The sequence below is a fragment of the Bacillus rossius genome, chromosome 1 (assembly GCF_032445375.1).
Source record: "Bacillus rossius redtenbacheri isolate Brsri chromosome 1, Brsri_v3, whole genome shotgun sequence".
NCBI lineage: Eukaryota > Metazoa > Arthropoda > Insecta > Phasmatodea > Bacillidae > Bacillus > Bacillus rossius.
In genome coordinates, this window is record NC_086330.1 from 49,063,233 (window position 1) to 49,079,958 (window position 16,726).

Sequence of the window (16,726 nt, forward strand, 5' to 3'; positions counted from 1 at the left end):
TCGGTAGATCAAACTGTCTCAAGACTTCTGGACCTGGGACTATTCTTTAAACATTCAAGACAATTAATGACTTTAACAGATTTTAACTTTGATATCGTACATATTACTGATCAATGTCAGTTAACCAGGTCCAGTATGTACAAGCTACAAGTCTTTACGTAGTTAAGTAGTATTAAGTTGTTTTAGCGAGTTTCAAATTAGGTCTTGATCGTAAACATCATAGTTTAAGATATCTTGCCATTAAAATAGGACAGGTAACTTCTCGCTGTTCTTGTTAATTCGGGGATGGGGCAAACAAACCTCGTCGCGTCGTTACAATACCAAGAGGCTGTGGAAAACCTCTCCGAACCCCTGTCTCTCCTCCGATGTTGCTGGTTAGATCTCACTCTCCTCCGATGTCGCTGGTTGGGTCTCCGTCTCGATGCACCTCCTCTCGTGCTGCTGGTACTCCAGCAGGACTGGCGTCGGTCACCTGGAGTCGTCTAGAAGGATGATGTCCTCCGGTACACCGTCTACGATGCCGTCTACCGCTGTCGAACTCCTTCCATCTCGAAGATTGATAGTCCTTTTCTTCTTTTCTTCTTAATTCGTTGTTGATCCAGTTCTATTTATGCTGTTAGTCAAAACTTATCGTCGTCGTCGATTCTTTAGTAGAGCTTCGAACATCGGTAACTACCTCTTCTTCATTGTGTAGTTCCGGTATTTATTATAAAATCATCAATTTCACGTAGATTCTAGTTATTCAGTCGTCGTACCAATGTTTTACGTGATATTCTTACATTCATTTATGACTAAATCACGGAGCTCTTTCTCTCTAATCCTTCTCCCATGATAGTAGAACAGAAACTCCCGTTCCAATTTGTTTCAAACAGTCAAAGCTTTCTCTATTGAACACTCTCCGAAATCACACTGGAAATACTAAATTCTTTAAATAAAATATATGCGCAGTCGAGCGTCCAATCACATATACTCTTTCCTCAGTAATGACCCAAAAACAATATTAAAAGGTGTAAGCTCATTTCCTATTCGTCGCCGTTTAACAAATGTTTGCAAAGACATTTCATAAAATTATTACTTAGATAAAACATGAAAATACTTAAAGAGTAAAACCAAATTGACCTGACCATAGAGATACAATACTGGTAAATATAATTCATAACAGGACTAAGACAAAGTCATAGAGGTAAGAAGTAAAATAATAAACATAAAATTCATTTCTATTGAGGGCTTCTCAAATACCTCTATAGTGATTAGCAGCATTTTTCTGTATTTTTGTTTAATGGCCTGCAACACACTCTAGTCCATAGGCTGAATAATTGAAGTTACATTGGTTGTCAGAAAAACTGCTTTATGTTTCCACAAACAAGTTTAATTTCATCTGGGTAGGACGGAGCATTGTCCAGAAACAGCAGAGCATGATTAGGCAATCCATTTTCTCTATTGAACACACACTTTAGGGACAAATTGATGCTCAAACCATTCCTTGAACAAGTCTATTTCCATCCAAGCTTTTTTTTTTTATTCTTATAATACACAGGAAGTGAGATGATAATGTTTTTGAACGATCGTGTTTTCACAGATTTGCCCATTACCATCAGCGGAAGTTTGTTTGTGCCGAGGCGTTGCTGCAAGCTAAGACAGATGTTTGTCCATTTTAAACCCTGGTGCAGATTCCTCTTCTTGCGAAGCATGACTTTGGGTAGGCAAAGCCTTAAAATACAGTTTTGTTTCATCCGCGTTGTAACTTGCTGCGGTGAGCAGTTTTCGGAAGAAACAGGGTCTTTAAATTCTTTTAGGTAATTGGCAGCTGCTTCATTTTCAGCTGACAGCTTCTCCCCAGCAATTGTGAGCTGTCTAATTCCGTGTATTTTCTTCCAAAGATCCAAATAACCACAGCAAGTTGAAAATGATGGGTCACCATCCATAAGCTTGTTTAGTTGAAGCAACTTTTCTTTTACCAAAAGACTAGAAATGGGATTCCTTATTGTCTTTATTGAGTGAACCACAAGAATAAGGCCTCATCAATTTTTTTCCCCAAGAGTTTTTTCCACTTGAAGCATAACAAAACTGCTTAATTTTAACGTGATTTTTTTTCCCCCGTTCACTAATTGTTTTTCCGACACCATATTTGAGTGATAATTTAGTAGCACGTTCTCCCTTGTCCAGTCTTTTTAACACTTCCAAGTTTTTCTTTTAAAGAACACTAAGGATGACTTCCTTTACTTGCCGTGTTTAATGTTTAACAGCTGATGTAAAGGACTACGAACATAAATAAAAAAGGCACAGTGACTCAGTAAAGTAACTCAACACTCACGGAACAAAGCTTTACAATAAATTTGCAACAAGCGCACACAGTTCATCAAACTCCGCTAGAGTAAACACTGACCTAGATACGACTAGACAGTGCTCAGTGCAGTGAGTCGTGTGTTTGGAATACAGGAGGGAGAAGGATAGGGATAGGTAGGGCGTCTGCACTATGAGTCGTCAAAGGTCACTGCCCATCTGAGTAACTGAACCTGTTCATGAGCCGATCAACGTTGTATAGAGCTGAAATTAGCAGATGTCCCTGCACTTAATTTACACCTTAACAAGTCAATACGTTGATATTATTCATGAAATCCGCCTATTCGGTCCCAATCAGTTCGCAATAGCGGGACTCTACTGTACTAGAGACTTGCAAATTTGTTTTAATGTTGGAAACAGGTTAGAAAGAATACCATTACACACTTTTAATTTCCAATGGATTGTGGGTACTTTGACACATCTTGTAGTGTGATAAGTCAATGAGAGAATAAATTTGACCCAACCATATGCAGTCCATTGTGAAGGTAAACTGTGACAGCAGCTAATGTATATAAAACATTGACTATGTACAAGTGTGTGAGTCAAGCCTGGTAAGTACCAAAAAATGTGAATTTTGCAAGCCTCCAATGATATAATGATTTATTAAACACAGGCATAACATAGACCTGCATGGATTGGTTATTAGAATGAGTATTTATTTTTTAAGAAAAAAATAAAAAAATGAGATTTAAAATTTATTTAGTTCTCTGTGTGCTGTTTTCATAGTTCCAATAATAACTATTGCAGTTTCCATTTGCTAAACCATTCCAATCAACCTTTCATTGTAAACTGATGTTTGAAGATTTTTTTTTTTCATTTTGTATTATTTTACTAGACATAAAATTTACTCCATTTTTGACTGCTTAGCTCTTTATGTTATAGATGTAATTTTACTTGTTGCCTAAGAGTTTCACTGAGGTTGAATGTGAATATCTTAAATGTATAACAAACTAAACCGAATGTTAGAAGTGTGTTCTGTATGATAATTTTAAAAGTTACATTCGTCTCACAGAATGTTATAAACAATTTTTAAAAAAAAAATACGTAAAATTGATAGTATAGGTTGGTTTCCTATCGCTTTTTTAGTCAACTTGAGTCGAGTCTATTGTGACAGTGACCTATTTAAAGACACGACTTGGCTCCTGCAAGTTTTGAATTCAAGTAGTGGAACTGCTGGTGCACATGGAGGTATTTCTTGGACAGGCTGCAGAGAATGACCTTCATTCATCACTTTTTTTGCTAACCATCCTTTGCTAAAAACTGTTGTCAGCATATTGGAAATGTTTTTGTTTTAGTCTACCAATAGTACTTGCAAAAGTTCTCTTAGGACAGTCCTTTTACTGTTCATATACTTATGGCTCCAGTAGCCAAATGTGTCCTTTGCAAACTCATCTAAAAATTAAATTTCTCTTGGCAATCCAATCCATGGGTCTTAAATGAAAATTTATTCTGAGCTAGAACATATAGCATTATAATTTTCAATACACAGTTTCTGATTTTATGTGGTCTGTTGTTTATGGAACTTTGATGGGCTTCAACATTGATAAGAACTATCTAAATGAGTATGTGCAAAGTTACGTGTAAAATCTAAACTGTTATGTATTAAGCCTCTTGAAATGATTTTTGTGCACAAGCTACTCGAATAGCTAACATTGAGCCAGTGTGGCAGAACTGTTTACTATTTTAATATTACTTTTTTTTAAAAATTGTGAACGGGGAGCGAAAGGAGTATATTTCTAGATGCAAGGTCTTTGAGAGAAACTGAGTGAATTACTTAATGTACATTTTTTCAAACCTAACAATTTAAAAAATATCTAAAGCCTAAAAGTTATTGTGGCCATAACTATGTATAAATGTGATCTGGATATAATTACTTAGCTTGTAAGGGTTCAAATGAAATTTATTAGAATTAGAATTGTAATTTTTGTTCTACTATCATGGTAAACCCAAGCATAAAAAATATTTCAGAACCCACCTGGGCCCCCCCTTGGGGTAATCAGGCCCCCAGATTTTTGCCCCTTTTCCTCACCCTTCGTAATATAAACGTCAAACACACTGACGTCGTCCGGGCCTGCGGCCCCTTTGAGCCCGATATGACACCGCCCAACCACCATCTCTGTTCAAACCTCCCGCTCGTGCGTGCGTGTGTGTGTTTCTAGCCCGGCAAGAGGGCGCTAGATGCAGTGCGCCGCACCCCTAAAATATGTTAATTAATATTGTAATCCTTTTTCTTTCCGCCCCAAAACAGTGTAACGATGGCTATGCATGTATGTGTTTTTAATTAATAACTTCATGATCTTTTATTATTTTATAAGTCCAAGCACGAACAAGAACGCTCCCTAGCGGGCGACGGAGGAACTAACATGAAACTCATTTGAACCCTGTTTTATGTTTATAAGTAATTATTGTAAAATTTGTTATGTATTTTCTAAGAGTAACCCGGGGCACGCTACAGCAAAGTGTAACGGTAATTGTGTTCGGCGCAAAGGGGCGCCATGTTGCCACCTGCGAGCGATGAGCTCAGCCCAGTCTTTCTCTCGCACCGGCCGAGGGCGGTCGTGTCACTGCCTTGAGGCGACCACGTACGTGGTTCGCCTCCTCACCTAAGCTGATTCGTGCCTCGGGCGTTTTTCAGTTTTATCAGTGGAGGATCGTGTAAGGACGTGTACCGTGAGTAGAATAAAAGCCAATTAACTGTGTTACGTGTTTTGTGTTCGGGGGGGCCACGTGGGTCCCTAACCTGGTCAGCGGCGTGTGGGGCGCCCTGAGAGCCCACTGCGGGAATTAGAAGGGTGCCCGACGCTGAGAGCGGGCTTAGGTAGGGACAGGAGCTGCGTATAACATCTGGAGGGCTAATATCTCGCCGCACACGGGCCACGTAACGCCCTGAGTAGAGTCTTTCAGCCGGGTCCACGTGCCCACTCACGTGGTGGCGCCCATTAATTTCCACCGATAATTTCACCTCAACACCGGTACGCCCTCAACACATTGTGGGGTGCTATTTACAGATGTAGTTTCTTTCAGTGAACATAATTAACGTACAGAATTATTAACCGTTTGTGCTTGAACGAGAAAGATTAATATCTTAACCCTTTTATGCACACACTGTCAATTTCTAAGAGATACCTAATTGTTTTTATTGTTCAATCATTTTAAAATAATTAATAAATAAAATTTATCTATTTACTTCATAGCCATAGTTTGATGTCCACTAGAATTTAGGTACACTTTCAAGGTTTGATCAAATCTGTGTATCATGGATATGTATATTGTACACTTAAGTGGAAGAATAGACTTAAAGTAATGGTTACTGTGTACATGATACTTTGAACAAGACATGTGGTCATGTTTTCACAAAGCATGAGGTATTTTGAACAGTCAAATTTCTAGACTATTATCACAATAAATTATGAAAATACATTTATTTCCATTAAAAAAGGTGTATAAATATTTGTAATTGACATGCACTGTATCCAGTTCTCACCATGACAACCTGTCCCCTGATGGGGAACATGTTCTTATCAGCCACCAGCTCCTCTGCTTGTAGCCCAGGGCAGTTGACAACCACGCTGTACCCTTCCAGTGCCAGCTCTCTGAGGGAAGCTACTTTGCGCTGCTCAACTCTACCCCCTCTACTCACAAACTTGGCCAGCAGGTGTTGCATGAGTTTACGGGGCACGCACGTAAAAGTGTTGAACTCGAAACCGGACCTACAGGAACACACGCACCAGTTGTTCACGAATAGTGGCGGCCTTAGACTTGGCGGGGAGAGACTTTTTGGAGATAAGCTGTACCACGGCTCTGGGGGCTATGGAATAACACCCAGAGATGGGGGGAGATGAGTGGATGGCCTCTTTCAGAACGTTTTTAAAATAAACTCTTTTGAAACAACTTTATAAGCCAACCAGGGACTTAAATTTCATTGATGGTTTTGCTAAATTATTTATATGTTAAAAGTAGATGTAACGTGACGCCGTATCTCCCAAGATAGTAAAGCCCGGTCTCCACCCCACCAGTACCAGTCCCCACTGGCAGAACGCACCCTTGTATCACGTCCGCATGAGTCAAGATAGTGATTGTGTCTGCAACTAAGTAAGTGCTCTATGCCGTGTGTTAGGCACCTGTATTACTACTAGTGTATTTAATTCCTGTAAGAATTTATGGATAGTCATAATATTCACAAAAGAAAGTGCATCGTTAAATATGTGTGCTCCCTTAAGTGAACCTGGTTTTGATGAACGTCGCAGGCCAGATTTAATCATAGTGCTCACTGAGTGTATTAAAAAATTTATTAATAGTCTGGCTCCAGGTAACGGAGTAGCCCACAAGCGGGAAACAGTCTCTGGTTTGACTGGTGTTTGTCAATTAAAAAATTACCATATAGGTAAAAACACACATAGTTAGACCTTTTGTTATAGTGGTTCCCACATCGGGAATTTAACCAAGTAAATGTTAGGATTTTTAGACGTAAAATTTTACGTAAAACATGTATTAATTTTTGACGTGACAACATCTAACAAATCGATGAACACCGGATGCACGCACGAAAAAAGGACGACTCATTGTCCCGTTACGCTTTGTCCCATTACGCTAATTGTACGCTTGCGCCGCATCTATCTCGCTTCCACTCGATTGGAACAACCATCGATTTGACTTTTTCGAGGCACATTAAACTTGAAACACTCCCATTTGTTTCCTATTTTTCCTATCATCGTCCTATCCTTAACAGAATAACACAGATTGGAAGAATTTAAATAGCAAACATGTATAAACGTTATGGTTAAAATAATCTGTTCGTTAAAGTAATAAACATATTTGAATTAATGAGTGCAAATAAAAGTAAATTTATCAATTAAATTTTAGATTTTATTATAAAACTATGCAATCATTTCATCAATGTTTTGTTATGACGTCACGTTAAACTATCGTCCGTAAACTGACTTTAGACAACCAAATTTTTTATTTTTTATGCGCTACAGAGCAACGAGTAGTTAGCAGCAAATAACATGTTTTCTGAGGACTAAAATATAAAATCAAACAAACACAGTTTTATTTAGTTACAGAAGTACGTTTTTTATGGATGTGGCGTGAGAGGGCGCTGTCCATCCCCTCTTGCGGCAGTCAGGTGTTCACGGTACAAGGCGGACGTGACCGTCACGTGTGGAAGCTGTTACGATTACATCACTGACAAGTGGACCACCAAGTATGGTACAAACGGATTTTAATAGGTCTCATATATGTGGTGGAGGGAGGCCCCCAGAGTACTAAGCTAAAAGGGTTTTGTCCAATGCGCCTTAGTTTTCGCGAAAATGGCGGTTAAAGTTTTATACGAACACACCGGTACATTTTCCGTCGCACCAGGCGAGCCAGCCTTGCCTAGTTGGTAAGGCTCTTGCCTAGCAGTCGGCCGGCCAGGATTCGCTTCCTGCTCATAGAAGTTTTGTTTTTTGATTATTTCGTAATTTTATAATAATTCTTATTTTAACGCTGAAATAAATAGTCAAAAAATATTTTATTTTTGTGTGGTGTATTTTTTTCAATCATACTTGGGCAACGATTGCTACCTGATTTTGCCGTTCCAACCCTTTCTTTTAATAATCGCTCTTATGCCGTAGTTACGGTAGGCGAGTCCTAATGGGATTCTAATCTTTTAAAGGGGAAATAAATGGTCAAGAAGTAATGAACTATAACACATAATTCACTCGTTGTTATATTTAATGCTATTCAATGTGATTGGGAACGAAAAATCAGGTAGCAATCGTTGCCCAAGTATGATTGAAAAAAAATACATCACGCAAAAATAAAATATTATTTGACTATTTATTTCAGCGTTAAAATAAGAGTTATTATAAAATTATGAAATAATCGAAAAACAAAATTTCTATGAGCAGGAAGCGAACCCTGACCGGCCGGCTGCTAGGCAAGAACCTTGCCAACTAATGAATGTACCGGTGTAAAATGTTCTTATAAAACTTAAAACGCCATTTTCGCGAAAACTAAGGCGCATTGGACAAAACCCTTTTAGCTTAGTACTCTGCGGGCCTCCTTCCACAACCTATATAAGACCTATTAAAATCCGTTTGTACCATACTTGGTGGTCCCCTTGTGAGTTCTGCGTGCCGGTAAATCTTATTAATCAACCAAAATCTTTGGTTCTTAATTCACCACGAATACTTAGACCAGTTTGTGGTGCAGGGCGTGACCCTCCCACCGTAACTTCTCCTTTGCCGTGCGATCGCACCGTGGAGTTTAAAATACCACACAAACCCTTGGGTTAGACGTCCGGGCTAACCTGGCGCCCTCCTGAACCAATCTCACATTTAAATTACTTCTGCGTCACTAAGTTCAACCCGATTCTCAGCCACGGGACCGCTGGGCGATGGTAAACATATAGATAATATAAGCAATAATGATTTTAACACTATCAAAATTCTAACAAATTACCTTTGTTAAATAATTAATAGGATTATTCAGTTTAATGACAAACATTTTACATGATTGATGTGTCTTTAAATGAAAGAGGGCAGGCGCAGGGTCTGGGCGGTTGCTCATCTGGAGCCGCCCCTGTTTGTCAACCATCGTGTTCAACTTTCAGGGTTGATAGTTAGGTATGTTGTGAGAAACAACTTGTCAGGAAAGCAGATTTATAGTGACACTTCATGTGACGGTGTTAAGCAAGTACCTGTGATGGTGTGCAAGTATAATTTAAACACCAAATATGTAGGCTATATAAAAAATGCGGGCATTAAGCATGATATGTTCTTATGCTTCTGAATTAATTTTTTATTAATACAATTTGCTTCAATTAAAAAGTTTATGTCTGTAAAGCAATAAGCAATTAGAAGTAGACAAATTTTAAATTATATTTGTGGTGGTTATCAAGTACATTAATTCTTAGGTCTCAAATAATATTATATACATATAAGCTCATTGAAGTCTTCACCCCCCGTAGAAGGCTTTTCCCGAAACTTCTACTCATTGGGGGCTTTGCCCTTATAATTCTATTTTTTGGAGACTTTCCCCAAAATTCCCAATTGCAGGCATCACTACCACTGGTAGCTTACCTCCATTAGAGGCCTTTCAACTTTTCATCCAAACTTTCACTTTTTGGGGACTTCTCACATGGAGTTTCATGTGTGTGTGTGTGTGTGTGTAACAATAAAAATATTTAGTTTTACACACTGACAGGACATTAAAGTCATAATTTTGGCAAGCACATTGACACATCCAACTGCCATATGCTTTTTTTTATCTGGACATATCAAATAAGTATTTATAAAATATTTTTCAAATCTCAAAATACTTTTAAAAAATAAAGTCTTTGAGTGTTGTAGTTAACCTACCTGTATTCATTTCCGTGTTCTCTGCTTAACTTTGCAAGTTGATTCCCATTTAGTACTTTGTATTCAGGTATTCCTTGGTGCAATATTTTTACATCTTCGTTAAACTCTTGGTTACTTACACATGTTAATGGCATAAATTTTAGTCCCACTTTTGAGCCTTGTTTGCTTTGCCATAACTCTTGAAACATGTTGTATGTTGCATGAGACCATTTTCTGGATAACAAAAAATGAAATTATTATTATTATTATTATTATCAAGTGAAAAAAATATTGTTACATTGTTGCATATGTACTCAAAGTAGGTACCTATTATAATAAATCATACATTACAGATTAAAAATGTGTAAATACCTGTACTCAAGATTTCCTACAACAAAGTTGTCACACCAATTGAAACATTCAGAAGGTCTTATGTCCATCCTTCTATTTAAGATAGAAGAGTCATTTTGTAAATCCTTGTTGCTAATCAACAACGAACCAATCATAGTGATCATACAAAGCAAACTTTGCAAGATGAAAGTGCCTCATAGTAAACAGGCTATACATTTACTGACTAAATCTGTTTTCCATAACTTCAGGATGTGTACTTCCACTCAGCAGATGAGAGAAACTAATGGCCCAGGGGAAAGTACTTTCACTCAGCAGATGTAGGGCCGTCGAGAGAAACTAATGGCTCAAGGGCGAGTACTTCCAGGGAGCAGAAGCAGGGCCGTCGAGAGATTCTAAGGGCCCATGGGCCAGTACTTCCACTCAGCAGATACAGGGCCGTCAAGAGAAACTAATAGCGCAGGGGCAAATACTTATAGTCAGCAGATATTTCAACAACGTTTTCAAATACTCATTTATAAACTATCAATGCAAGCATCCGCCAACTTTCAACTTCTTGTGTTCCAGCTAGCGTTTCTGCCTTCCATGTGTGAAAAGAAGTGTTTTGAAAACTTTTAAAACCCAAATACATCATGTGAATAGAAGGTTGCAATGCGATGGAAATAAAAAAATCTTTCTAATCTGAATGTCTTTCGCGCTCGCGAATTTTGACGCACTGCCTCATAGATGTGGCGAACGTGATAGTCTTGTGCTGACTGGCAGCGGAGTGAGTGGTCAGTGTAGCAACTCACCACCAGGACGCTGGCGTCCCTGGTCTATAAATCCATCCCTGGATAAAATACAAAGCGGACCACGAGTCCAGGTGCCCAACCCCCCGCATGGTAGACTCTTTTCTACTCTGTCCAACTCTTCATCCAGACCATCATCTGTCTCCTGTATTCTCCTACACTTAATGCATGCAAATTTGCATCCCGCATGACAGTGCCCAGGTTTTTCCATGTGTGTTTTTTTTTTTTTTTTTTTTTTTAAAAAAAAAAAGACTACAGCCCCTCCACGCTGAAGTCAGTCTTGCACAACCGAAGTGATCGCGAGCCCTCCTACAAAAATGACTAGGCGTATGGGCTTCGGCCTGAGACGCACCTAGGTTTCTCCCCTAACCCGGACCCCTCCCAAATACACTTAGTTTTAGCTAGGTTAGGAAAGAATTTATTTGATAGTCTTCGGAAATTATATTATTAGCGTCACGCTCACGAGGCGTGGAGTAATGGTTTTGATTTCAACACCCCTACACGACTAAGATGGACCTTCACTGCGTCGGGAAATAAGTGTTTGGATGTCACTGTAATGTTGGAAATCTCGCCTTAAGCTTGCCGTCGTCCGGGTTCTCGTGTTCGAGAGCCGGCGTGGTTCCTAGCGGGAAGGCTTGTTTTTTAATGAAAGTGTATCCGGGAGGGCGCCAGGCTAGCTATGTGTCCAACCGAGAGTTGGGTCGTTGGTTGCGAATGCCCCTGCGTGGCCCGCTAGGACCGTCGGCGGTGGTCGTGGTTGGAGGGATCCCTGGCTATTGACACGTTACGGGCCCTGCACAGCACAGCACGCTGATCCCTGACTGGATTAGGGAAGTTCACACAATAACGTACACGGGTTCAGTTTTTTGCACTGTCGTATACACGTCGCGCACGGAGTGTGCGGAGTGGATGTTTAATTGAATCGAACAGTTACACTTGCAGTTTACAGTTGCACTTTGCACATTGAATTTCCCTACAAAAATTACACTAAATTGACACTGGGCGTTCTGATGCGCCGTCACTAATCTTAAATCCTCACGCCAGTCGTGGTTCGGGGGGGGGGGGAGGGTCGATTGGAGACGGCCAATCCCGTAAATTGCAAAACGGTGATACTCGGGCCCACCTGTGTGGACCGCGGTTCGCTATTAAATTTATTACAAGTCTTTACGTCGGTGTTGCCGGTGCCTGTGCACTCGGCGATTATCCAAAAGTCTTTGGTGGCGGGAGTCGGCCCGTGCCGTATGCTGCACTGCCCCGCGTGATGCTTTGTGTGGGGAGTTGATATTTAAGCGGCTGGGTTAGGCCCTACACCTTAAAAAGGGCCGGGTAAACACGGGGAGTTTAATAAACGAAAAGGATTTGAAGAATGACTATAATTACCTACCAGTAGCGAATTTCAGTGGAGACAAAAGATGAGGACTCCCCGTGGGACGCACGTCCGCCCCGGTCCACGAGTCGCTCAGTACTGGCGTTTGCCCTTGGCGCAAGGGAAGGGCTCGGCGTTCTCTCGCGCCAAAGTTTCTAAAGTTCCGTTATTCGGAAATTATTAAATTAACAAGAGATTGAAAGTGGCTCTAAATTCATACATTAAATAATAAAAATTAACCTAGTTTGCAGATACTCTCTAAGAATTAGATTTAACATGTTTATCTAAATTAAGTTTAAATAATAGGTACGAGTCACACCGGAGACTGTTCGTCACTTGTTGACTGCTCCAGTGGCAAATGATACACAAAAAACGGGGAGGTCATATTTACGTTACACAATATCCTAATTAATTTAGGCAAAAGGCCGAAAGGGGGACACTCACAAATGTATTGACGTAAATTCACACGTGAGTGACCCGGGCACTCCTACGTCGCACTTCCCTTGAACGGGGTTTTTAATAAAAAGTGACGTTACCATTAATGTGTGTCTGATTTATCATGAACTGGGGTCGAGGTGGCTGATTAATTAGGGGGTGGTCTTTGATTCTACCTGTTGCACCGGTGCTCGCCTGACTCGGGTGGGCCATGGCTAGAGGTGCGTTCCGTTAGCGGGGTCGAATACTGGCGGTTGCAGGTCGGGCTTTGGGGTGGCCTTCGGTCGGACGTCGTCAAGCTTTTGTGCGTAGCAGTGCGATGTAATGTCCATCCTTTAATTTCTTTTTAACGACTCTATAGCTTTTTTTACAGGTGGAACAGATACATTGTTTATTTTTCTCGTGTGATTATGACTTTAGGTACAGTGAAAACTAGAGTTACTGTTTCCGCATACTTCATTAAATGACCAATTAGCTTAGAAGATCCTTGAAAAGTGCATCTAAAAGGATAACAGCCATTTTTGTCGTCCTTACATATAGTCGCGAGGTTCCTTACAGAATCATCTGTGCATATCATTTCGTGAAAGGATTAATTGCTCGTGTTCTTTCATGCATCCGTGGGGCGAGCTTTAAGTAAAATGGAACGACAATCTGTTTCTTAGACAAACAACTGATGTTTATACCCTTTTATGTTCATCTATTAATGTTAAATGATAACTTGTAGAGAGTGAAATTTTTTAAATATTTTTTTTGTAATTATTTATTTTTTTGATAAACCAGGTTATGTGCGTAAGCATTTGAAGGATTCTGATATCTATTCACGGCTAGTTTATGTCGGAATGCTGCCTTTGATCAAGGCTGCATCGAAATAGAACACATTCTCACTGTTCGGAAACAGCAATTATATTAAAACTCATATAGCCTATTCTAAACACAACCTGACAAGTTTAACGTCGGTGGACCCTGTGAGGTGTGGCTCCCACAAGCCTGCAGCTCCATCGGCAGTGGTTTCTGGAGAGAACTTCTCGGCAATTACGGTGATGGGCAGGCTAGGAAACTGTTCCTGAAGTGCAACTGCTGAGGTGAGACCTATTATGCCCGCACCAATCACAGCAATCCGTGGGCTGTCCATGTCCTGTAACTCACCAATGGCCCCAATAAACAAACATTTGTGGGATTCACTAACTCGTAAGAAACTTGTCAAATTGAATTGGCTGCAAAAATGAAATTATCATGCTCAAGCTCAGTTACGGGTTCAGAGATATTATTAGCTTGAAACTTTCTTAGTGGTTGTACAGTGAAAGGGAAGATGAAGGAGAAGGAATCTCAAACATGAAAATAATTTTTTTATTAAATTTTAATCTTAAACTGTTACTGGCTAACTAATTAAAAATCATAAGAAATTTTTATTTGCATTAATCTTTAAAAAATGCATATTATTTATAGAGTAAATGACGGGTGCACAGTGGCGAACGCCACCTCCCCCCTCCCCCCATCCCACACACACTTTTTCCACCCTGAAGTTACGGTAAAAGTCGCTATTCGGTGAAGACATTATGTTATTTTTGGTGATGCAAAGTGAGCTGTTACAACACCTGGAACTACAAACCACACAGGAAGTGATGAACAATAAGAATGATGTTGATGTAAACTGTTTGAATATAAAAATTTTATTTTATTTTTTAACTCTCCACTTACCTACCGCATGAAACAATTTTTCTATCCATCACTGAGGTACAGTATTCCGTTGTGAATAGCAGCTTCGATCAGATGATTTGGAAAACTTCTGCTGATTGCCGAAAGCATACAGAAAATAATGGTGTTAATCCTAAGTTTGTTTCATGTGAGTGTACAACAAATGGTCAAATAATCAACAATAAAACAACATTTCATTTACCTGAGTAAATGTATTGAAGTGTGTACCATTGCGTGATTTCTGGCGATACTTCGTTGCTGCACGTTTCCATCGCCGTTTCTTTGTGAAAATGGCGGCCTGAGAGGGCCAGGAGTCAGAACATGGAGTGTGTTTCCTGCCAGCGCCCTCGGTTCTCGCTAGCTGTATTTTAGCACGTTAGCTGTAGTTTCTGGAGACTACAAATAACATGCCTACCTGTTGACGAAAAAAAAAAAAAACTTTTTTTTTAAACCGCTCAAGATATCCGAGTGGGGTATATTGTTTAGAGATTTAGTTTTTAAACTGATTTTTAAGGAGCGTGAAAACTGCTATAACGTGTATTTTCCGTACAATATTTAGGCATGAATCTTCCGCTAAAGATAAATTAAGGATTTCAAGGAACTTGCAATATGCCTTTATCTTCGTTTCCCCGCCATATAATGTTATGGTTACAGTTCATTTCAGAACTGCTAGTTGTCTTATGATCTATGAAAAAGCGTGCCATTCCATGGCCTTGCGCTTAGAGGTGATACCGCGCTAGAAACACAAGTGAGCGTCGCACTTATCATCCCGCCTCACTAACACAAGGCGTATCCCCTGGTCCATTACTTGCAAGCAGCTTCAGTTTGGAACAAAGTGCGGCGCACTAATCTCCTACGCCTTCTAACGACCGTGCAGTACAAACCCCACTCCTTGACCAAATTTGAATAACAATTTTCCAGAGGTACATTTGAAGTATTGGTGCGTCGCGTCGCCAGCAGAACAGCGTAGAAGCGCCGTCTTCAGACATCTTCTTTCTCGTCTTGGTTTGCAGCTGCTCTGTTCCAAGAGGAAGAGGTTCCCATCTTGCAGCAGTTAGGCCTCGTTCTTTAGGCTTTCGAGGCTGAGTGCCTCCCCGACACTATCAAATAACTAGTTGAAGACTGGAAATAAAAAAAAGGCTGCAAGTGCCTGTTTTGTTAAATATATTTTCAGCAAACAAAAGGATAAAGTTACGTTTTGGTTTTCGGCCCCCGGGGGGAGGGGGAGGGGGGGGGAAGGGTACTCCCCCACCAATCAGAACAGCTCTAACTGACATGTTGAAGTGTCGTGCTGGTGAGCATGAGAGGCTTGTGAGCTGAAATTCCAAGTGTCCTAATTCATCTATAATTCACGTGTATCAGAGCACTCTTGAGCGCTTCCGTGCGACGTGGAATCACAATTAATCTATATCTTTACCTAAACGTCAACCACATAAAACAATTTTTTTTACAAACATAAGTGTGTATGTAATAACTACTATTTATATCAGAGCCGTCGAGACGAGGACAGGGGCGTAGCCGGGGGGGGGGGGGGAGGTTAGGGGTTCAACCCCCCCCCCCTTAGCACCAAATCTTTAATTAATTTGTTATTCATCACTCAAACAAATTTCATATTAAAATTAATACAATTTTTACCATTACAATATTTAAATTTAAGTACCGAAAACTGCTAAAATAGCACTATTTTACACCTTAAAATCCAAATTTTCCCGGGGGAGGACCCCCGGACCCACGGCTTTAAAACGGGGGGGGGGGGGGGAAATGCTTCTTAACACCCCCCATACACAAATCTTGGCTACGCCACTGGACGAGGAGCCCGAAATGTATTTTATGCTTGTGTTTATCCTGATAGTAAGTAGTACAAACATTACAACTCTATTGCTAACAAATTTCATTGGAAACATTACCTACAAGTTATACAATTTTTTTTCCAGATCACGTTTAAAAGCATGGCCATGGTCACCTTTTATCTTAATATATATATTTATATATATAAATTGTAGAGTGTGCGAAAGTGTAAATTATTAAGAATATATTGTACCCCAGGACCTTAGTTTCTCTCGACGGCCCTGTGTTCGTATGCACATAAACTATTTGCTATTTTAGTAGATACCAATTGAAACATTACTTTTTTTTTTTTTTACAGCGAATGTACCGAACAGACTTCTCTGATCTGCTGTCAACTTGGCCGGTACTAATCCCGTAGAACATTTAGTACACTTGTATGCGATTGTGGTTTGATTAATTTTATTTACAACAATATTACGTGGGCTTAGTATCAAGTCAACAGCGAAAGGTCATTAGAGAACCAAGGGAGGAGATAAAAAGGAGGGGGAAAAGAAGGATGCCACCTTCAAATCTTAAAAAAAAATCTATTACTCCCACCAACAAAAGGAAAAAATTTAAAAAGCAAACAGCGGGTAAAGAGG

The 16,726-nt window shown here is 39.9% G+C and overlaps 2 protein-coding genes across 3 annotated transcripts in view; one reads left to right on the plus strand and one right to left on the minus strand.

Moving 5' to 3' along the window:
• Positions 1-16,726, minus strand: part of LOC134535755 (D-amino-acid oxidase) — a 54,610-nt gene that overhangs the window by 13,661 nt on the left and 24,223 nt on the right. The window contains exons 3-7 of one of the 2 annotated variants that reach the window (XM_063374989.1): positions 14,500-14,712; positions 14,301-14,391; positions 13,541-13,737; positions 9,687-9,899; positions 5,828-6,053 (exon numbers count right to left, since the gene is read on the minus strand). In XM_063374989.1, coding sequence (XP_063231059.1) covers positions 5,828-6,053; positions 9,687-9,899; positions 13,541-13,734 — 633 coding nt within the window. In that variant the 5' untranslated portion in view covers positions 13,735-13,737; positions 14,301-14,391; positions 14,500-14,712. Of the gene's footprint in view, positions 1-5,827; positions 6,054-9,686; positions 9,900-10,037; positions 10,240-13,540; positions 13,738-14,300; positions 14,392-14,499; positions 14,713-16,726 lie in introns of those variants that run through there. The other variant, XM_063374997.1, reaches the window with a different exon arrangement.
• The window catches only part of LOC134535722 (spastin), a 164,714-nt gene continuing 152,971 nt past the window's right edge, over positions 4,984-16,726 (plus strand). Inside the window, exon 1 of the mRNA XM_063374970.1 lies at positions 4,984-5,013. The gene's annotated coding sequence lies outside the window, so the exon portion shown is untranslated. The remainder of the gene's footprint in view (positions 5,014-16,726) is intronic.